At 52.8% G+C, this 20,984-nt stretch overlaps 3 protein-coding genes and 1 pseudogene across 3 annotated transcripts in view; 2 read left to right on the top strand and 2 right to left on the bottom strand.

The window, feature by feature from the left end:
* LOC117876617 (transmembrane protease serine 9-like) overlaps positions 1-3,657 on the bottom strand; it is a 43,028-nt gene extending 39,371 nt beyond the window's left edge. Inside the window, exons 1-5 of the mRNA XM_034768869.1 lie at positions 3,582-3,657; positions 2,890-2,916; positions 885-1,047; positions 390-661; positions 13-130 (exon numbers count right to left, since the gene is read on the bottom strand). Coding sequence (XP_034624760.1) covers positions 13-130; positions 390-661; positions 885-1,047; positions 2,890-2,916; positions 3,582-3,657 — 656 coding nt within the window. The remainder of the gene's footprint in view (positions 1-12; positions 131-389; positions 662-884; positions 1,048-2,889; positions 2,917-3,581) is intronic.
* Positions 3,658-5,612: 1,955 nt separating this feature from the next.
* Positions 5,613-7,389, top strand: LOC117876616 (annotated as a pseudogene).
* A 206-nt stretch (positions 7,390-7,595) lies between these two features.
* On the bottom strand, positions 7,596-11,625 carry LOC117876284 (serine protease 33-like). Its single transcript, XM_034768295.1, has 6 exons — positions 11,492-11,625; positions 10,468-10,488; positions 10,180-10,342; positions 8,751-9,022; positions 8,106-8,275; positions 7,596-7,936 (listed from the first exon to the last, which is right to left on the bottom strand). The coding sequence occupies exons 1-6, from the start codon at positions 11,553-11,555 to the stop codon at positions 7,643-7,645; spliced, it is 984 nt and encodes a 327-aa protein (XP_034624186.1). The 5' UTR covers positions 11,556-11,625; the 3' UTR covers positions 7,596-7,642.
* A 529-nt stretch (positions 11,626-12,154) lies between these two features.
* LOC117876280 (serine protease 27-like) lies at positions 12,155-19,224 on the top strand. Its single transcript, XM_034768288.1, has 5 exons — positions 12,155-12,478; positions 12,718-12,880; positions 13,231-13,496; positions 17,126-17,301; positions 17,688-19,224. Exons 1-5 carry the CDS (start codon positions 12,409-12,411, stop codon positions 18,084-18,086), a joined length of 1,074 nt encoding a protein of 357 aa, XP_034624179.1. The 5' UTR covers positions 12,155-12,408; the 3' UTR covers positions 18,087-19,224.
* Positions 19,225-20,984: the final 1,760 nt, after the last annotated feature.

Here is a 20,984-nt window from a genome sequence, read left to right as displayed (position 1 = left end):
TAGCCGGCGCACACCATGTCGTCCTGGATCTCCCTCATGGCGCTCCGGCGCTGATAAAGGGCATCACAGGGCAGTGGGTCGATCAGGGGCACCTGCAGCTGCTGCAGCGTCATGGGGGCTGGGAGCAGGGCTGGGGGGAAGGAAGGGTTAACACTGCCTGGGTGGGGGAGAGGACCCTGGGGGAGGAGGAGAACACAATGCCCCCCTCCCTGTCCCCTCCAATGCTCCCCTCTGCTCCCCCCTCCTTGCCCCTCCTCCTCTGCGTTCCCCTCCCCTCCCCCTTTCCTCATGGCCCCTCCCATCTCCACTCCCCCACCTCTCCCCTCTCTGTTCTTCCTCCTGCCCCCTCCATTCCCCTCCCCCTCAGCTGCCCCCTCCTCCCTCCTCACCTCCCTCTTGTGGCGACCCCCAGCCAGTAACCCAACAGAGGGTCCCGGCGGGGAAGTGGACCCCGGCATCTGGGAGGCAGGCGGGCAGCACCTGCGAGGTGAAGGTGACGGGGCGGCCCAGCTGGGCCAGGGCGATGTCTCCGCTGGAGCCCTCCCCAGAGTAGAGTGTGTGGCCCACGGCGCGGGACAGGGGCAGCCGCAGGGAGCCGGGCTCTGGGATCGACAGCTGGTGGGAGCCCAGGACAGCTCGGTACCGAGACAGCTCCGCATGCCTGGGGCGAGAGAAGGGTCAGCCCCAGAGACCAACAGCGGTGCCCCTCACTCCTGACCCGCAGCCCCCTGCTGGCCCAGCCCTGGGTCCCCCTCCACAGCTCTGCCGGTGCCCCTCACTCCCGACCCGCAGCCCCTGCCAGCCCAGCCCTGCCCCCCCCAGCTCTGCTGGTGCCCCTCACTCCCGACCCGCAGCCCCCTGCTGGCCCAGCCCCAGTCACTCACTTGGGAAAACAGTGTGCAGCGCTGAGCACCCACTCCGAGTTGATGAGGGTCGCCCCACAGATGTGGCGGTTCTCATACTGCAGGCTGACCTGCCAGGGCCAGGCCCCCCGCGGGGCGTCCTCTCCCGCCACGATCCGGTCCTGGGGCCCCCCCTGGCCACACACTGCGGGCGGAGGGAGAGAACCGTGACAGAACGGAGGACACGTGGCACTCCCTGCTGGAGGGGACTGGAGCTGCACTGAGGTGCAATGCAGCCTCCTATGGGGTGCTTGGTGCTACACAGCACCCCCTAGTGCCACCCTGGGGCATCGGAGCCAGCACTCATTTTCTGGGGAGGGCGCCTCCTCTCCCTGCAGCACAGCGCCCCCAGCACCACCCTGCGGCATTGTGATTCATATGTAAGAACATAAGAACGGCCATACTGGGTCAGATCAAAGGTCCATCTAGCCCAGTGTCCTGTCTGCTGACAGTGACCAATGCCAAGTGCCCCAGAGGGAATGAACAGACCAGGGAATCATCAAATGATCCATCCCCTGTCATCCAGTCCCAGATTCTAGCAATTGGAGGTTTAGGGACATCCAGAGCATGGGGTTGTGTCCCTGCCCATCATGGCTAATAACCACAGATGGACCTAACCTCTATGAACTTACCTAACTCTTTTTTTAGCCCAGTTATAATTTTGGCCTTTACAACATCCCCTGGCAAGGAGTTCCAAAGGTTGACAGTGCGTTGTGTGAAAAAATATTTCCTTTTGTTTGTTTTAAACCTGCTGCCTGTTAATTTCATCAGGTGACCCCTGGTTCTTCTATTATGAGAAGGAGTAAATAACACTTCCTTATTCACTTTCTCCACACCAGTCATGACTTTATAGACCTCTGTCATATCCCCCCTTAGTCATCTCTTTTCCAAGCTGAAAAGTCCTGGTCTCTTATTAATCTCTACTTCAAACACCTAATCATTTTTGTGGCCCTTCTTTGTACTATTTCCAATTCTGCAATATCTTTTTTGAGATGGGGCGACCACATTTGCACACAGTATTCAAGGTGTGCGTGTACCGTGGATTTATATAGAGGCAATATGATATTTTCTGTCTTATTATCTATCCCTTTCCTAATAATACCCAACATGCTGTTGGCTTTTTTGACTGCCGCTGCACATTGAGTGGATGTGTTCAGAGAACTATCCACAATGACTCCAAGTTCTTTTTCTTGAGTGGTCACAGCTAATTTAGACCCCATCATTTTATATCTATAGTTGGGATTATGTTTTCCAATGTGCATTACTTTGCATTTATCAACATTGAATTTCATCTGCTATTTTATTGCCCAGTCACCCAGTTTTGTGAGATCCATGTGTAGCTCTTCGCTGTCTGCTTTGGACTTCACTAACAAGGTATTTTGTAACATCTGCCAACTTTGCCAACTCACTTTTCCCCTTTCCCCCGATGATTTATGAATGTGTTGAACAGCAGTAATCCCAGTACAGATCCCTGGGGGACACCACTATTTACCTCTCTCCATTGTGAAAACTGACCATTTATTCCTACCCTTTGTTTCCTGACTTTTAACCAGATACTGACCCATGAAGGGATCTTCCCTTTTATCCCATAGCTGCTTACTTTGCTTCAGAGCCTTTGGTGAGGGACCCTGTCAAAGGCTTTCTGAAAGTCCAAGTACACTTTATCCACTGGATCCCCCTTGTCCACATGGTTGTGGACACACTCAGAGAATTCTAGTAGATTGGTGAGGCATGATTTCCCTTTACAAAAAACATGTTGACTCTTCCCCAACAAATCATGTTCATCTATGTGTCTGACAATTCTGTTCTTTACTATAGTTTCAAGCACTTTGCTCAGTACAGAAGTTAGGCTCATCAGCCTGTAATTGCCGGGATCGCCTCTGGAGCCTTTTTAAAAAAGTCGGTATCACATTAGCTACCCTCCAGTCTCTGGTGCAGAGGCCGATTGCAGCAATAGGTGACATGATTTCAGTGATAGGTTACTTACCTGTCTGGATTCCATTGTCCCGTGCAGCTGAGGGAGACAGGAGAAGGAGTCACAGATGGCGCAAAGCGGGGGAACCGGTTTCAGAAATGAACAGAAATCAGGAAGACAGCAAAAGAAACACAGAAAGAGACGCTCACTAAAAGTAAACAGTGCAAAATAACACACAGCTCTCAGGACACCTGGTCTATCTCCCCAGCTAGGGGAGGGGAGCGGAGCGGAGGATGGTTTAGTGGTTAGAGCAGTGGGGGCTGGGAGTCAGGACTCCTGGGTTCCTTCTTGACTCTGAGACAACACCTGAGTCTTTTTCACCCTGCCCTGCCCATGGGACACAGCTGCACTTCATTTCTTGTTAACCGCTTCCCTGCTGAAGCCTCATCCCTGGGTTATTACAATATTTAGAGCATTTCGGGAGCCCTACAGTACATTTTTGGTGCTGGCTCAGAGAGTGGGGATGAGAGAGGGTGTCTGTGGCTGAGAATGAGAATTGAACCCAGGAGTCATATACGGGCATATACGACGTAGACAGACAGATGCAGTTGAGACAGACAGACATATGTTTTGTTACTAGTATTCTCTGTATTATTATAGGACCTACGATACCCTAATATGGGCCAGGAATCCTTTGTGCCAGGTGCTGCCCAGACTCCAGCTGAGATCAGGGCCTCGTGGTGCCGGGTGCTGCCCAGACCTACCGTGGGAGCCAGGCCGTGCCCCAAAGGGCTCACAGTCTAACCGGACAAAGGCAGGAACATTCTCCCCCTTTTCCATCTACGGAAACTGAGACTCAGAGAGACCCGGGACTTGGTGAAGGTCACACAGGAAGTCTGTGGCCAAGCCAAGGACAGAACCCAGGCGTCCTGGCTCCCAGCCCCCACTTACCCTGCAGCATGGGCAGCAGGAGAAGGATGGTTATTGGGGTGCAGGGGGATCCCATGGCCCAGCAACTCCCAGCTTGGCTTTAGCAGAGTACTAGGAGGTTGGTGAGCTGCCCCAGTGACTCCACTGTCCCGTGTCAGCTCTCTGCCTGGGCGGGGAATGTGGCCCAGCCAGTTCTCCTATCACCTGCCTCTTCTCACCCTTCCAGGGAAACCACTTCATGTGCCACCAACACCCCCCCCCCCCCCCCAAAATTCCACCCCCCCATTCCCAGCCTCCCCCCGCCACAGGCACATTGGACCCTCGCTCTGTCCCCAGGTCCCGTGTGACTGAGAACTCCCCCACCCGTGTTTCTGTGACACGGGGCTGCTGCCATATGCCGAATGGGGGGATGTGTCCCAAAATGGCCAGGGAGCTTTCGCAAGGGTACTCACCGGGTTCTGCTGTGCGTGTGTGTGTGTGTGTTTGTGTGTATGCGTGTGTGTGTTTGTGTGTGCAGCTCAACTCCACGGTGTGTGTGTATCTATAGCTAAACTCCAGGGTGTTTGTGTGTATATAGCTGGACTCCGGTGTGAGTGTGTGAGTGTGAGTGTGTGTGTGTACCTCAGGGGTGCGTGGGGTCCCTTATGTTGTCTTTGTTTGTAAATGGCCAAGGACAGAACAGCCCAAGGAAATGTACAGTATTCTTGGGGTTATTTATCTTGTATCATTCTGAGTAATGAGAGATAGATCCGTCTGTAGACAGACAGACAAAATATAGACAGATGGAGACAGTACAGGCAGACACAATCTAGATAGACACAATCTAGACAGACAGACAGACACAGTATTGACAGATGGTTGGATTGCACACATGAAGAGACAGACAGCCTACACAGACAGAATTTAGACAGAGGGGCAGACACCATCTTGACAGTCAGACGCAATCTCGACAGATGGGTGTATATAATCGAGACGGACCGATGCAGCTGAGGCAGACAGACATATATTTTGTTACTAGTATTCTCTGTATTATTGTAGGACCTATGACACCCAAATATAGGCCAGGAGTCCTTTGTGCCAGGTGCAACCCAGACTCCAGCAGAGATCAGGGCCCCGTGGTGCCGGGCGCTGCCCAGATCCACAGTGGGAGCCAGTCCCTGCCCCGAATGGCTCACAGTCCGAACCAGCATTTCTCAAATGTGGCGATCGTGGCTGCATGTGGCCACCAGTTGATTTTTTTGTGACCACAACAGCTTCCTGGGAGGAGATGGGGCAGGGAGGGCTGCAGAAAGAAGCTGCCCTCCCTGCAGCACCCAGCTCTTGCTTCTGGACATGCTGCCTTGGTGTTTGCTGGTACTGCCTGCAGGGATCAGCGCCCTGCACCGTGCAGCCTCCTCGGGGGCTCCGAGGAGCTGCTCTGGAGACACGTGTGGCCAGTGTGCGCAACGCCAGAGGAACCTGCAACTCTGCAGGTGGTTGATGAGTTCCCAACCCACCTTCCCGGGAACTCCGGCTTTGTGCTTTAGCTGCAGGGGGCCGGGGCTGGGGCTTCAGCTGTATTTAAATCTTCCCCAGGCCTGTCCCCACAAATATGGAAGTCAAATTATGCCTGTGCACCAAAGTGCCCCAACAAACACTGAGACGTTAAGTTTTAAAGTTGCCTTGTAAACACCATAAACCCTAAATGGGCAGGTGGAGCTGATCTACATAGGCGTGGTTGTCTGTCTAGTCACAAAGCATTTTCATTGGCTAATCTCTGGGTTTACATCTCGCACCACTGTAGCTCCGTAAGCGGCTATTGGCTAACGTCATCGTCGGCAAAATCACCGCGTGGTGTTTGGGTAGGTTGAGCTCGTTCTTGGCAGATGGCAAAAGAGTTAAAAACGCGAACGGATATCAGAAAGTTTGTCAAAATATCAGAGCCGGGAAATGACCCGGAATGTGATACAGAGACAATCCCACAGGAGCCACCTGCCACTAAGAAAAGCAGGACATGGAAGGAAGAAAAATAAACGTTTCAGGACCAGTGGGAAAGGCAGTTTCTTGTGTTTCTGAAGCCATCTGATTCTGTCTCTGAGCAAGTGGCAGTGTGCGCTGTTTGGAAGAAAGAAATGTATCAAATTAAAGTTGACGCAATGCAATGGCACCATAGCACTCATGCAGGGGAAGTTGAAGAGAATTACCACGGTGAGTTTCAGGGGCACAAACTGTTAGGTGAGGCAAAAACCGAGCTTGAAAGACAACAGCGATGACTCAGCAATTTTTTTGATTCAAGTGTATTGGATTTGGCTGGCTACTTTTAAAGCTGCACTACTGTTGGGGGAAAGCAAGGAAACCATTCAGCAACGGAGACTTCATGAAGAAAATTGCTCTTGGCTGTGCAACAAGACAGTTACACTTTTCAGAGAAGTACCACTGAGCAGCAACATTTTGCAGAGGTTCACGAGAGATCTGGTGAATTTTCGACACAACGAAATAGCCGGAAAAGTCGCAGCAAGCCCTTTCTACAGCCGGTGCTTGGAGGAGATCCTTGATGTCACGAGGAATCCCAAGGTAATCGTATGCTTTCTTTTTTTTGGTGGTGTGGAAGTAGAGCAAGAACTGACAGGGATTTGAAGGGGATTTCAATGCAGACAGTCTCTTCTGTGAGCAAAAGTCAGGCTAATAACGCGAGATTTGTAGAAGCGAGGATTGTGTGAGGCGAGTGGGAAAGAACTGTGTGAGAAGTTGTTGCGACCTTGTGTAGATAAGATGGAATGTAGACTAGAGTATAAATAGATGTGAAAAATAAGATATCAGGATGACCTATGTATGAACAAAACGCAGCTGTTGCTCATTATTGTCTGTAACAAAAGGTATAAATGCTTGCGGTAATTGTTTACCTAGAGAGAGACCTGCCTAGGAGGGGGGAGACCCTGTGTCCTAGTGCACTCTCTTCCTCTATGCAATTGCTTCAGAATAAGGTATCTGACTTTGCTGCACCCAACCAGAGAGCGAGAACTCTGTTTTTCTCCGACAATGGTGATCGCCACTGTTTCTCAGAAAGTGTTTTATGTCAGGCGAGCCTCAGCGATAGGCCAGCCGGCCAACGCATTTTTCAGTGCGTTCAGGTGAGAATGGAGGAGGGCTTTGACAATCTGTGAGGCGTGACAGCTGATGGGGCCGTGGCTATGCAAGGTGCACCAGTTGGGGTGGTGAACGGCTTCCCAGAAAGCTGCCCTCAGAAACGTTTTGGGTTTCACTGGTATGACCACCAAGAAGTACTCACCAGCCAGGCCTCAATGAAAAGTGTGGATGAGGTTGAAATCCTTAGTGAAAAAGTGCATCAGTGCTGTTAACGCCAGCGGCGTCAATGAAGGGAGATTCGCAGCTCTGTGTGAAACGGGCTGCGAGACACATAACATGCCGCTGAATTACAACCCATTCCAGTGGCTTAGTTTTAATAACAGCGTACAGAGGCTGTCGGAGCTCCGGGAAGAGCTGGTCGAGGGTCTCAGCACAGTTTCACTGCAACTGTCCCCAAAAGCTTGCTTGCTCTTTTTGAAAGAGTTTTCACCAAAGCTTGCTTTCTTGAACCTGGAGCTTCAGAAACCTCAGCTAACGAATTATAACATTCAAAAACCTAGGATTCTAGGCTCCTAGCTTTAGCCATATGGGGCAAGGGGGCTCATGGACCCACTGAAATGACTTACATCCCACCAGTGGTCCATGGGCCCCTGCTTGAGAACCACTGCTCTAACTCACTAAAACTGCCTCCCCTGCCAGAGCTGGGGAGAGAACCCAGGAGTCCTGGCACCCAGCTCCCCATGTGCGAACCCATTAGACCCCACTCCCACTCCAGCCCCATAATCATGCCCTGTCTCCTCCATTGCAGGGCCGGTGTTAAATTTGCAGCTCAGAAACCAAGCAGTGGCCCTATCCCCAGGGCAGCGCTGGCCAGCAGGAGGGGGCCGAGAAGCAGCGGGGTGGGTGCTGGAGTGTAGCCGGCATTAGGATGACTCCTAATGGTGACATTCACCACCCCAGATTCCACACTGGGGAGCTGCTGCTGGATCCAGTCGGAGTAGGCGGAGACCCGGGTATAGACCCCGGGACGGTAGGGGAGGCCACAGCCTACTCCCCAGCTCACGATGCCGATCAGGAACCAGGAGCCAGCCTGGGAACAAACGAGGGGTCCCCCAGAATCCCCCTAGAGAGAGATGGAGAACCAGTTACACCGGTGCTCTGTAATCCCAATCTGCAGCCCCGGGGGACTACCCCCACCAGCTCTGCCGGTGTCCCTCAAGCCCGACCCGCAGCCCCCTCCAATCGCAGGCATGGCCTCCTGGATCTCCTGGGATGTCCCTGAATTCATTCACCTGGCAGGAGTCCTTCCCTCCTTCGGTGTAGCCAGCACACACCATGTCGTCTTTGATGGGGCGCGACCCCGGGGACCCTGTGATGGATATGCTATAGAGGTCATTGCACGTCTGAGCATCCATGAGTGAGACCTGAACCTCCTGCAGAGTGCGGGGAGCAGGGAGACTTCCTGTGGAGAAAAATTACACCTCATCAGGGCCCACCTCAGCCATCTCCACCCGGGACAGGATCATCCCTGACTGTCTGTTCCCCTGCAGAGATGGAGGTGCCCCATCTGGGCCCACCTAGGTAGGTCAGGTGAGAACAGGAATTTTTAAGCACACAAGGAGTCCTGGCTCCCAGCCAACCCGCTCTAACCTAGCACACCCCACTTCCCTCCCCAAGCTAGGGATTGAACCCAGGAGTCCTGGCTCCCAGCCCCCCCGCTGTAACTCACTAGACCCCACTCCCCAACCAGCACCGCATCCTGTCTCCCATTGGAGGATCTCTGCTCTTCAGCAGCCGTTGGGCTTTGTGTTGCCTGTTTGGGATGCGGCCGCTACTTGGCGACATGACTCATGCAGCAGACACAGCCCTGGCTCAAGGGTTCTCCCATGTCGCCTTTGGGGGACCCCCACCCCACACAGGCTGTCCAGGTGTCTTACCACTCGTCTGGATATTCCCCCAGCCGGTGACCCAGCACAGGGTGCCATTCGCGATGGAATCACTGCGGTCAGGAAGGCAGACGGGGAGGATGTAGGCAGTGTAGAGAAGGGGAGTGCTTAGGTGCACCAGGGCTATGTCTGAGGCATAGCTGCTGGGGTGGTAGTCGCTGTGGATTATGACCTGTGACACAGCAGAGGTGAAGGCGTTTGCACTCGGGATATTCAGCTGGTATTTCCCAAGGGAAACAGAGTAACCAGTGAGGGGCAGATTCCTAAGAGAGGGGAAGACATTGGGCAGGAGTCTGTTATTATACTCGCTACCACGGAGTCGAAACGCAGCCACCTCTGGGGTGGGGCACCTGGGGAACAGCTGCACATAACACCACATAGGATGGCTTGCCTGGGGCTGAGATGCAGCCACTACTGGGGTGGGGTAGATGGGGAACAGCCTGTGGCGAAGTGGGAATTTTCTGTAGTATTTTTATGAATCCTCTATGTGCCTCAGTTTCCCTATTGCGTGCAAAAGTGTTAAGTCTCTCAGTGGGGCAGCACAGGAGAACTGGGCAGAGAGCTTCTGTTACATTGCTCTCTGGTGTGGACTGAAGAGGTCCTTACAGGACCGCCTGAGGCTGACCACATATCACTGGGGAAGATGAGAAGAGAATGAAAACCGCCGTGGCCAGAACATTGAGACCCAGCAACCTCAGGCCTGGAGGAAGCTGGATTCCTTCCGCGTCTCCACAGGGAAGGTGAGCAGAAGCTAGCCGAGAACAAAGGACTGAGAGCGGACAGCAGGGGGATAAGGTTTGGGGGAGGCTCAATGGATATGTCTACACTGCACTAAAAAAGCCCTGCGGTGCGGAGTGTTCAAGCCCGGGCTAGCTGCCCCAGGCCAACTGCGGCTGTGCCACGGGTCTCTCATTGCAGGGTAAACGTACCCCAAGAGACAGCGGCTGAATGGAGCCCAGAACAGGCTGGGGAGCGCTGGCTTGGCCAGATGGCCTCTATCTTCACCGTGGTTTCTCTGGGCTAACCTAAGGATTTCCCCGAGTCGTGGTCCAGTTGGTTAATTAACCAGACCCTGGTCTGACAACGTTGCCTGACGTCACTGCAAGTCCTGGCTGAGGTGCACTGGACAAGTCTCCAGCAGGGCTCTGTCTCCCTTGGACTCACTGGGCAGAGCGCAGGAATTGAAGCAGGAGGCCCAGAGCCCAGCGGCTCAGTCATGGAGGGGGTGGGGCCACGGGGCCGAGCCCGAAGGCAGAGTGGGACCCACGGGGGTCTGGCACACTGAAGGGTTCCTGCAGGGGATTGTTTAAAAGCTGGCCTATAGCTGCACAGAGGCACCACACAGGGGTGCCCCTGCCCAGCGTTGAGATGCAGCCACCTCTGGGGTGGGACAGTTAGGGAACAGGCTGGGGGCACTCACCGATTGAAGCAATGAGCCGCAGACACCACCCATTCCCCTGTGATGAGGGACCCTCCGCAGATGTGGAATCCTTGGTATCGGATGCTGGCCTGCCAGGGCCAAGCCCCGTTCTGGGCATTCTGCCCTCCTACGATACGGCTGGAGGCCACTGGCTGCCCACAGGCTGGGGAGAAAGGTGGGGAGGGGTGTGAATAGAACCCAGGAGTCCTGGCTCCCACCCCCCCTGCTCTAACCCACCAGACCCCACTCCCCCCAGAGCTGGGGACAGAAAGTGTCCAGATTCCTTACTTGACTGGAACTCCTCAGCACCTAGAAAAGAAAGAGAGGGATGAGTGAGGTGTGAAAACCGCACATGGCTCTGAGCCCTCCAGCAGGGGGCAGCGCTGCACCCACGTACTCACGTGAATGCGCACACACATGATTTTCACAGGCAGATCCCAGAAATTCCTCTTCCCACAACTCCACCAGGCCCCCTGGGAGCCATGGCCTGCCCCCATGTCTCCCATGAGTCCCCGACCTCCTCCCATGGGAGTGGGAATGGTTCTCTGGCCTTGGGTTTGACCCCCCAGGAAGTGGGGCATGTAGGGGGACATAGTCTGTTACAGGCTTTTCCCCTCTGGCTGAGATTCCCCACAGGCAGCCCAGACCTTAAATCCAGGGTCTCTGCCCCATAACTTCCCCCTAATGGGTGATGGGGGAAGGGCCCATTCTCTCAGTCATGGTTTTGCATCCCCTGCTCAACCTCGATGAGCTCTTCCCTGCCCCATGACCCACACATCCACCCCAACCCCACTTATCCATCCCCGCTCTGCCCCCTGAGCCCAAAACCAATCTCCCCTTCCTTTGCCACCCACATCCTACCCTTCCCACAGGCCCTCGCCCTGCTCCCCAAAATCATCTCCCCTTTCCCCTACCCTCACTTCCATCCCCTCCTGCCCAGTGTAAGTGCTGAGAACCCCACCCCTGGCCTTTCCCTCTTGAAACCCACAGAGGGCAGAGTCCTCCAGCAGGGAGTGCCACAAGTTATTGCAGAGAGAATAATTCCTTATGGGCTTGAAGGTGTGAGGGACAGAAACCCTTTCCTTTCCCAGAGCTGGGGATAGAACCCAGGAGTCCTGGCTCCCAGCCACCCCTGCTCTAACCCACCTGACCCCACTCCCCTCCCAGAGCTGGGGAGAGAACTCAGGAGTCCTGGCTCCCAGTCCCCCCCACATCCCTGTTCTGTCCCTTTCCAAACCTCATCCTTCATACCAGCACACTCCCACAGCCAGAAGGCATCAAATGCCAGGACCCCAGCAGACTCTGCACTCACCCTCCAGCAGGGGCAGCATGAGAACCAGGGCCAAGGCGGCCAGCGGGCAGCTGAGAACACCCATGATACGGTTTCCCCAACTCCAGCCGGCTCCTCCGAGGGCTGGGACCAAAGCCCAGACCGGGAGGGCAAAGTCACCGGCTGCAATTAGGAGGCTACACGTCACATTCATAAACAGAGCTATAAAACTACAAGGCAGGTAAATTCTGAGAGGTGCAGCTGGGATAGAACCCAGGAGTCCTGAATTTCATCACCCCCTCCTCCAACCCACTAGCTCCCACTCCTCTCCTATAGATTAACGGTACTGAACAGGTGAGCACAGATTCACAGTAGATGGCTTTCTGGCTGTAGGAGAAGAACCAACCTGAAGCGAGGGGACTAGCTAGAAGTAGCGAAGGGTCATTGAATATATGCACCCGGAGATCACACAACTGGAAGCCCCGGGCTGGGATAGCAGGGGGCTGTGGGACAGGACTGAGCAGAGCTTGTGGCTATCATAGGAATACAACTCCACCTGGGTTTAAATATTAAACCTTGTATTTGCTTTGAACAGGAAATTGTTTCAGGTTTAATGGAGTGAGAATGAAAGCAGGAAATAACCCAATGAATGACCTTTGGTGGGTTAGAACGGGGCGGGGGGGGGGGGGATCCAGGACTCCTGGGTTCTATGCCCAGCTCTTGAAGGGGAGTAAAGTCTAGTGGGCTAGAGGAGGGGAAGCTGGGAGCCAGGACACCTGGGTTCTCTCCCCGGCTCTTGGAAGGAGAGTTCCTTTTGTCACCTTTCACCACCTGCGCTTTGTTTTCATACTTCTGTTTACGAAACTGCCGGGGTATCTGTATTGTCTCCCCCCTCAACTTTCCCTTTCACATTCAGGATTCTGTCCCAGACACCACTGAAGCCAGGTGCATCTGGAGGAATGTGGGGCATGAGAGGTCTAAGCTGTCTGCTGGCCTTTCGGCTGCTGCAGGAGCTGCCCTTGCTGGAAGGTGAGTGGTTGGCTGGGCACCTGGGAAACAGCCCTTGGAATTGAGACGTCATGGCTGGGGAGACAGAGGTTGGGGAGGGAAGACAGGATAGAGGTTATGTGCCAGGCAACCAGGAGCAGGACTCTTGGGATTTAGCCCTGGGTGTGGGAGGGGAGTGGCATCTAATGGGTTAGAGCAGCGGTGGCTGGGAGCCAGGACTCCTGGTTTCTATTCACTCTTTTCCCCACCTTTCTCCTCAGCTTGTGAGCAGCCAATGGGATCTCCCCGCATTGTGGGGGGTAATGATGCCAAGAATGGGTCCTGGCCCTGGCAGGTCAGCATCCGTGAAGGCAGCAACCATATCTGCGGAGGGTCCCTCATTGCTGAGAGCTGGGTGGTGTCAGCAGCTCATTGCTTCAATGGGTGAGTAACCCAGGCGGGAGCCATTACTGTGCGGCTGTTCCCCAACTGCCACGTCCCAGAGGCAGCTGCTTCTCAGTGCCAGGTGAACCATCCCCCTGCAGCGTCACTGTACGGCCACTCCCGAGCTGTCCCACCCCAGAGACGGCTGCATCTGATTGCCAGGCGAGCCATCCCTGTGTAGTGTTATGGGCTGCTGTTCCCCAGCTACCCTGTCCCAGAGGCAGCTGCATCTCAGCCTCAGGCTAGCCATCCCCATCAGTTGTACAGCTGGTTCCCAGCTGCTCCACCCCAGAGTTGGCTGCATCTGATTGCTGGGTGAATCCCCTTTCTATTCCTCTTGTATCTTGCAGGGACAAGTCTGCCTATCATGTGAACCTAGGGGAATATCAGCTCCAGAACCCCTCTGAAAGTCTGGTATCTTTTCCCATCAAGGAGATTTACCGCCATCCCAGCTACACCGATATCGGGTCCAGCGGTGACATCGCACTGGTGGAGCTGGAAACCCCTGTGAACTTCAACAGAGTTATCCGCCCCATCTGCCTTCCGGCCTCCTCTGTGGAGTTCCCCGCGGGCATGGAGTGCTGGGTGACCGGCTGGGGTGACACTCAGTACGGAGGTGAGGGGGTGAATGTGGGCTGTGGGAAAATGGTAGGACTTTGGAGGTTAAGGGGGAGGAGGTTCTAGGGCTCCCCCAGATGGTGATTGGAAAACAGCTTTGGGGCATAATTCTACCATAATATTAACCTTAACCCCCTAACCCTTAACCCTACCCCAACACTAAACCTACCCCTCTCCTTTCCCCTTGCCAATAACCCTTATCCTTAAAATTCAGATTAACGGTTATGATCACCCTACACTTAAAGATAACACCATTCTCTAACTCCCACCCCTACCCTAACTTCTATGGTCCCTGATCTAATCTTTAAATTTAACCCTAACCCTTAACCCTTAATTCTAAACCTAACACAACCTTATCTCCAACATAATCCTTAAACCTAACTATTAATCCTTAACTATTAACCATAAAACTTAACTCTTGACCTTAACCCTAAATCAAAATCTATCACTATATCCCACTATACCCTTAACCCTAACCATAACTCTAGCCCTACTGTTAACAGCAATGCTAGCCCTAAATCAAAATCTAGCATTGTACCCCTGCTATAACATTAATCATAACCATAAACCTAACCTTGCTGTTAACAGCATTGCTAACCGTAAGTCAAAATCTAGCACTATACCCGTTATACTCCTAACCCTAACCTTATTTTTAACTGCAACACTAACCGTAAATGAAAATCTAGCATTATACCCCTGCTATACTCTGAATCATAACCCTACTTTAACTGCAATGTTAATCTAAATAAAAATCTAGCTCTCTATCCCGATATACCCTTAACCTAAACATATCCCTGACCCCAGCCTCAATCCTAAAAATTAACCCTAAATTTAATCCTAAAAATTAACCCTAAATACTCACCCTACTGCTAAAGCTAAAACTATACACTAACCCTTACTCCCAACCTTTAGCCTTAATCTTATCTCTAGCCCTTAAATTTAACCCTCACGCTAACCACTAATCTTAACTTTCAACAGTGAATCTAACCCTTAAACTCAACCCTACTGCTGAATTCTCACCCTAACACAACCTTAACCTCGAACAAGTGTTAGGGTAATGCTAACACTTACCCTAACCTTACCCCCTACCAATAACCCTCTTTCTTAAACTTCAGGTTAACAGGTTTCAGAGTGGTAGCTGTGTTAGTCTGTATCAGCAAAAACAATGAGGAGTCCTTGTGGCACCTTAGAGACTAACAGATTTCTTTGGGCATAAGCTTTTGTGGGCTAAACCCACTTCATCAGATGCATGGAGTGAAAAATATGGTAGAGAGGTATAAATACACAGCATATGAAAAGATAGGAGTTGCCTTACCAAGTGGGGGCTCAGTGCTAACGAGCCAATTCAATTAAGGTGGAAGTGGGCTATTTTCAACAGTTGACAAGAAGGGAGGAAAAAATCACTTTTGTAGTGCTAATGAGTTCAGTGTAATCGAGGTGGCCCATTTCAAACAGTTGACAAGAAGTCATAGGTGCCACAAGGACTCCTGGTTGTTTTTTCAGGTTAACAGTTATGCTCACCCTCCACCTAAAGATAACATTATGCCCTAACCCCAGCCCCAGTCCTAACCTTTACGGTCCCTGATCACATTTAGGCTTGGCAGAATTTGATTTTTTAAAAATAATGTAGATGGACGATATCAATGTTTATTTTTAAGCGTTTCCCCCCATTTTTATCCATTTAAATGTTCACAGTTGTGGGAAATTATAGGGGGAGAGTCAGATAATAATTATTTAATTCCAGTAGATCGTAAGATTCAAAACGTGAAAGCTTTATGATCGCTGCATAATTATCTGCAGCACGTGCTCTGGTAATGCAGCACCAGCTGTTTTAGCAGAACTGTAAATACATGCTTTATGTAGCATTCATGACCACCTGCTTTATACCCAGTAAGGTGTGACTACCATACGTTCTCAAGCCGCACTTTTCTTACGTTGCCTATATGTAAATTTCCATTTTTATCAGTAGAAATGTTTTGTCTTCAGTTTGTGCGTGCATGCTGAAATTGACATTCACCAATCAAAACTGAATCCTTCCAAACCTACCTAAATCGAACCTTTACATTTAACCCTAACCCTTAATTCTAACCTTAACACTAACACTTTAACCCGTCCCTATTCACCATGAAACTTAACTGACCTTAACCCTAACACAATCACTAAATCTTGCTGTACCCCAACAATAACCGTCATTCTTGACCTTCAAGTTAACAGTTATGCTCATCCTATACCTAAAGATAACCTATACTCTACCCCCAACCCTAACCTTAACCCTAACCTTTAAAGTCCCTCATCTTGCACTGGGTGAGAGATTGTTTTAGTTTTGTACATCTTCCTGTGGGAAGATAACCTGTTAGTGTGTCTGTTCTGTGCATGGATCCATACCAGGCTAGCCCATTGCTAGCCAATTTCCACCATCGTTCCTCTTCTGGCTTTGGACCCTCCCTTCATCCATCCAGTTCCCACCCCTGCTTTACCCTGTCATGCATTCAGTGTGACCCTGCGGTATCTTGGCAGATCCTGCTGTGGTGCTGTTCGCATGATCGTTGTACGCATGGATTTGTAGCCATCTAGTCTGCTCCTGGCATATGCCTCCCGTATTTCTACTCTTGGATATTATCCCCATTGATTCTGCCTTTGGAGAAAGCCTGCTTTTGCTTTGCAAATGTCGCTCTGCATACATACCCTGGAGCTGTAGCGGTCTAGTGCAGTTTGGTTTTCAAACTTTTTTTCTGGCGACCCAGTTGAAGAAAATTGTTGATGCCCAAGACCCAATGGAGCTGGGAATGAGGGGTTTGGGGTGTGGGAGGGGCGCAGCGCGGTGTCAGAACAGGTAGTGACAAGCCTGCCTTAGCCGGGCAGCATCGCCGACGGGACTTTAAATGGCCCGGTCAGCAGTGCTGATGAGAGCTGCTGTGACCCACTGCCTTCCATTCCATGACCCAGTACTGGGTCACTACCCGCAGTTTGAAAACCACTGATCTAGCAAGTTGCTGGTGGAATTTCCTCTGTCATCCTTCCTTGTCTTTGAACCCTCCAATTTCCACGCCTAGTTGATGGTCCCTGTTTTTGTATTGGGTGAGAGTCTGTGGCAGCTTTGTGCATCCTGCTACAGCGCGGGGTTTTGCTGGTGCCAGGGCTCTGTGCATGGATCTCTAGTGATGCCAGTGTCCTGCGGTTTGATGCCCGAAGCGGGTCCCTCTGCTGATGGGGAGATGGGAGCAACTGAGGTGGTGGCTTGGATCCTGTAGTAATAACAAATCGCTGGCTCGTACCTACTTCTTTCCATCCCGTAGATCTCCAAGCGCTTTACAAAGGAGGTCGGGATCGTTATCCCCATATTACAGATGTGGAAACTGAGGCAGGGAGAGACCTTTCCCATTCCATGATAGCGCCACGGGAAGGTGGAGAGTTGGGTTGACCCACAGCTTGTGTCCCGCGGGAACCTGTGCACGTGTGAGGGTCAAGGGCTCCCCCTGCTGGTCAGCATGGAGCGGTGCTGGTGCTGGAGTCCCAACAGTGGCTGGGATGAGCTGTCCTGCAATACTCCGTCGATTGATCTCTGGAGCTGTGGAATGGCTTGTTTCCATGGGGGTGACTCAGCTCTGTGCGTCTGTCTGTCCTCAGGGAGCCTGACAGCCCCCAAAACGCTGCAAGAGGTGCAGGTTCCCCTGATAGACAGAGACACCTGCAACAGCCTCTTCAACACCGGCTCATACCCAGACGACCCTCAGGGGACTGATCCCATCAAGCAGGATATGATCTGCGCAGGGTATCCGCAAGAGAAGAAAGATGCGTGTCAGGTGAGACCCTGTATCCTATTCCCTGACTCCCTCCCCCCATACGCCAGTCAATCCCAGAGCGGAGCCGGTGCCCCCCAGAAGGGAACAGGCTCCGTGTCCCATTCCCCACCCACCCTGAGCCAGTCAGTTCCCCGCCTGGGGCTGGAGCTGATGCCCCCTAGTGGGGAAAGGTCCCATGTCCCATTCCCTGCCCCCCTGAGCTGGCCACTGCCCTGGGGCCAGTGCCCTGGGGCCGGATCAGAGCCGGTGCCCCCTAGTGGGGAAAGGCCCCATGTCCCATTTCCCATCTCTTTGAACCAGCCAGTCCCTGGCACTGGGGCTGGATCAGAGCCAGCACCCCCTAGAGGACATGCCAGGAATTGACTCCATGGTTCTGCTGTCTGCAGGGCGACTCTGGGGGACCCTTGGTCTGCGAATGGGACAACGCGTGGCTCTTGGCTGGTGTGGTGAGCTGGGGTGTGGAATGCGCGCGCCCCAACCGCCCAGGGGTCTACATCCTGCTGCCCCCCTACGCCGACTGGATCCAGGGCTATGTCCCCACCATACCCTTCACCGTGCGTAGCATGTCCGTCATGCAGCACAACAGTGCTGCTGCTAGCCCTTTGGGAGCCCTAAGGAACATTTTGGGGTCCTCCCCCACCCACACTAGACTAAAACAGGTAAAGCGGATAGGGGGCCCCCTTGGGCTGCTCGGGGCCCTAAGTTATTGCCTAGTCTACTTATACCTAGTGCCCCCTCTGCCTGCCATGCTTCTCCTAGCTGCAGCTGTCCCCATGATCCTGTGAGATGCACCCCCCATGCCCCAGTGCATCCCACCAGGCCCCCATCAAAGCCCCCTCCAGATGGGGGTTCACAAGCAGTCAAGCCGTAGCTTCTCTCTCCCACCTGGTTCAATGCCAAATTGTGTCCCTATACCCTTCCATTCTCTGCCCCCCCATCCCTCTCTTGGGCTCTTTGCCAGCCACCCCATGGCCTCCTTCGAGGCCTCTCTACACTCCTCTGCTGGGCGCCAAAATATCTCTCTGCTTTCAGGAAGGGGCTGTTATTTCCTTTTCCTTCACTCTCTTTAATTATCTTTCCTGGCCTGTTACCCCTGCAGCTCCACTTCTCTGGCCTGTTTTTCCCTTTCCACATTCTCTGCCTCAGTTTCCCCACCACACACCTGGACACCTTCCAAGACACTGGCACTGCATTGGCTTGCGGAGGCCCCCATCCTCATAGCCTCACTACCATGTGTGCTGCTGCATCAGCTGCTGCCCCACTGCCCCATCAATAGGCTTGTGCCTCGGAGAATGGTGGGTGGGGGCTGCATGCACAGACCCTGGGCAAGCCCATGGAGACAGGGGGACAAGGTGACTTAGCCCTGCAGTGCCCCCATCTGGCCGTGCTGAGAATTGCAGACAGTGACCAACCCAAGCCCCAAGATAATTTAAGTCCCCCTCCATCCCTTAGGGATCTGGGAGGATTTGAACCCATGGCAGGGATGGTGCTAAGAGCACAGCCACAAGGGATCATTGCAGTCCTCCAATCTAGCCTCATGCACGGCACAGCCCAGATGGCCCAACCCAGGCCTCCCTCCCTCCCTCCAGCCCATATGTGATGGCTGAGCTAGCACATGACTCTTAGAAAGGGTGTCATAAATATAGAGAGAAGGGTCGCATAAAATCCCTCTTTGGCAGCTGCATGGAATCACCTTATCTGTAAGGGGTTAAGTAGGTCAAATAACCTAGTTGGCACCTGACCAGAGGGACCAATGAGGAAAGAAGATACTTTCAAATCTGCGCGGAGGGGGGGGAGGTTTTGTTTGTGCTCTCTCTTTGTTGTTACCTCTCCAGATGGAGAGAGAAGCCATTTCCTGAAAATATACCTGGAATAATCCATCTAAAATCACAGAAATTGTAAGTAGGGCAAGGAAATGCGTTAGGTTATCTTTGGTTTTAGCTTGTGAATTTTCCTATGCTACAAAGGTAGTTTTAGTCCTGTTTTTGTAACTGTGAAGCTGAGCCAGAGGGGAATTCTTTGTGTTTTAAATCTTTTTATTTTCCTCTAAAGTTACTTTCCACCCTGCTTTTGCAGCTGTGATTCTTGTATTTTTTTCTTTATAAATAAAGTTCTTCTTTTAAGAACCTGATTGATTTTCAGTGTCCCGAAGACAAAGGGTTTGGTCTGTGCTCACATTGCTAACCAATTCATTGGTATATTATTCTCAAGCCTCCCCAGGAAAGGGGGTGTAGGGGCTTGGGGGAATATTTGGGGAGGGATAGGGATCCAAGTGACCCTTCCCTGAAATTTTGTGTAAATCACTTGGTGGTGGCAGCAATACGGTCCAAGGACAAGGAAAGGAATTTGTGCTTGGGGAAGTTTTTTACCTAAGCTGGTAGACTATAAGCTTAGGGGGCCTGTAGTGAAGTGAGACTCACCGCTGCGGCGCCTCCTGCTGATTGTCTTGGGAATTAGCTCAATTCCAGCTCGGCGCATCCTCTGCTGGCCGATGGTTCACCTGCCACTGGCCCCAGTGTCCCTCCCGGACCCCGGTGCCCCTTACCCTGGGGTTCTGCCCCCAGCAGTAACCCCATCACACTCTGGGTCTCCCCTCCTAGGGGAACCCCCAACCCTCTAAACCCTCCTCGCCTCAGTGGCTACTGCCAGTCATCATCTAGCCCCCACTCACTGGGGCAAACTGCATTCTGTAAAGGCCAGTCATCATTGGCAAGGGGGTAGGACTAGCTGCCTCTGCCTATCCCCGGGCCGCCCCTCTGCAACCCCAGTACCTGCTTTGGCCCTTTCAGCAAGGCCCACAGCCTGGGGATTTACCAGGCTGGAGCTCCCCAGCTCCTCCTGCCTTTCCCCAGCCCTGCTCCGTTCCCTGTACCCTGAGCTCGCCGGCAGCCAGGTCCTTCCCCCTCCAAGGCTGGAGAGAGAGAGTCTCAGTCTCCTGGCCCCACAGCCCTTTTATCAGGGTCAGCTGGGCCCTGACTGGCATGGCCCCAGCTGTGGCTGCTTCTCCTATTGGCTCCCCATGGCAGCCCTGTCCCAGGGCTGTTTTAACGCCTTCAGGGCCGAAGTGGGGTGACCATCCCACTACAGGGTCTTTCATGCGGATCCCCACATTTGTACCCCAGAGTTCAGGGGGAGCCCTGATAAAGGGAATCCTCCATCCAAGCCCTACCTGCTAGCTGAGTTAGTGTGTGTCTGTTACAAAGGGAACATATCTGGTAGCTGTGAGGTCATAGGGGTCTTGAACCCCAGTCTGCAGAGGACCTGGGAACAATCACATTCCAGTTTTCCACCAAGTAGCTTGCAGAGAGCAGCTAGGACTGGGGGCCATGAATCCCGACTGGGCTACAAGCTCCACCACTGCGCTCTCTCAGAGAGATCTCTAAGGCTCCTGATTTGGCTGTGGGTCTCTGAACCTGACCTCCTGGTGTTCTTGGTAATAGATCCTTGGTCCCTGCCATTTGGTTTCTCTCTTGATTCTCACGCCTGGCATTCCAGTCTGGCCTGGTTCCTCTGACCCATGCCCAGTGCTAACCCCTAGTCCACCTACTCCCCGGCTTTTACAGCAGCTGGGCTAGCATGGGTCACTTATAAAGGGAATCGAGGGGTTCCCCATCCAGCCCATATCTGATAGCTGAGCTGGCATGTGGTTTTAGAAAGGGAATTCACTCTTAATTTCAATACTC

Source organism: Trachemys scripta, chromosome 4 (genome assembly GCF_013100865.1).
Source record: "Trachemys scripta elegans isolate TJP31775 chromosome 4, CAS_Tse_1.0, whole genome shotgun sequence".
Taxonomy (NCBI): domain Eukaryota; kingdom Metazoa; phylum Chordata; order Testudines; family Emydidae; genus Trachemys; species Trachemys scripta.
The sequence above is the reverse complement of the archived record's forward strand: the minus strand, read 5'-3'. Positions and strand labels throughout refer to the sequence as shown.

Bases quoted from the DNA above. Each gene is read 5' to 3' on its own strand.
- LOC117876284 (XM_034768295.1), bottom strand. From the start codon at position 11,555: ATGGGTGTTCTCAGCTGCCCGCTGGCCGCCTTGGCCCTGGTTCTCATG. The intron at 9,023-10,179 runs GTGAGTGCCCCC...CCCCTCTCTTAG, and splicing joins GCGGCTCATTGCTTCAATCG to GAATCTGCCCCTCACTGGTT. The intron at 8,276-8,750 runs GTAAGACACCTG...TTTTCTCCACAG, and splicing joins GGGGAATATCCAGACGAGTG to GAAGTCTCCCTGCTCCCCGC.
- LOC117876280 (XM_034768288.1), top strand. From the start codon at position 12,409: ATGTGGGGCATGAGAGGTCTAAGCTGTCTGCTGGCCTTTCGGCTGCTG. The intron at 12,479-12,717 runs GTGAGTGGTTGG...CTTTCTCCTCAG, and splicing joins GGAGCTGCCCTTGCTGGAAG to CTTGTGAGCAGCCAATGGGA. The intron at 17,302-17,687 runs GTGAGACCCTGT...TGCTGTCTGCAG, and splicing joins AGAAGAAAGATGCGTGTCAG to GGCGACTCTGGGGGACCCTT.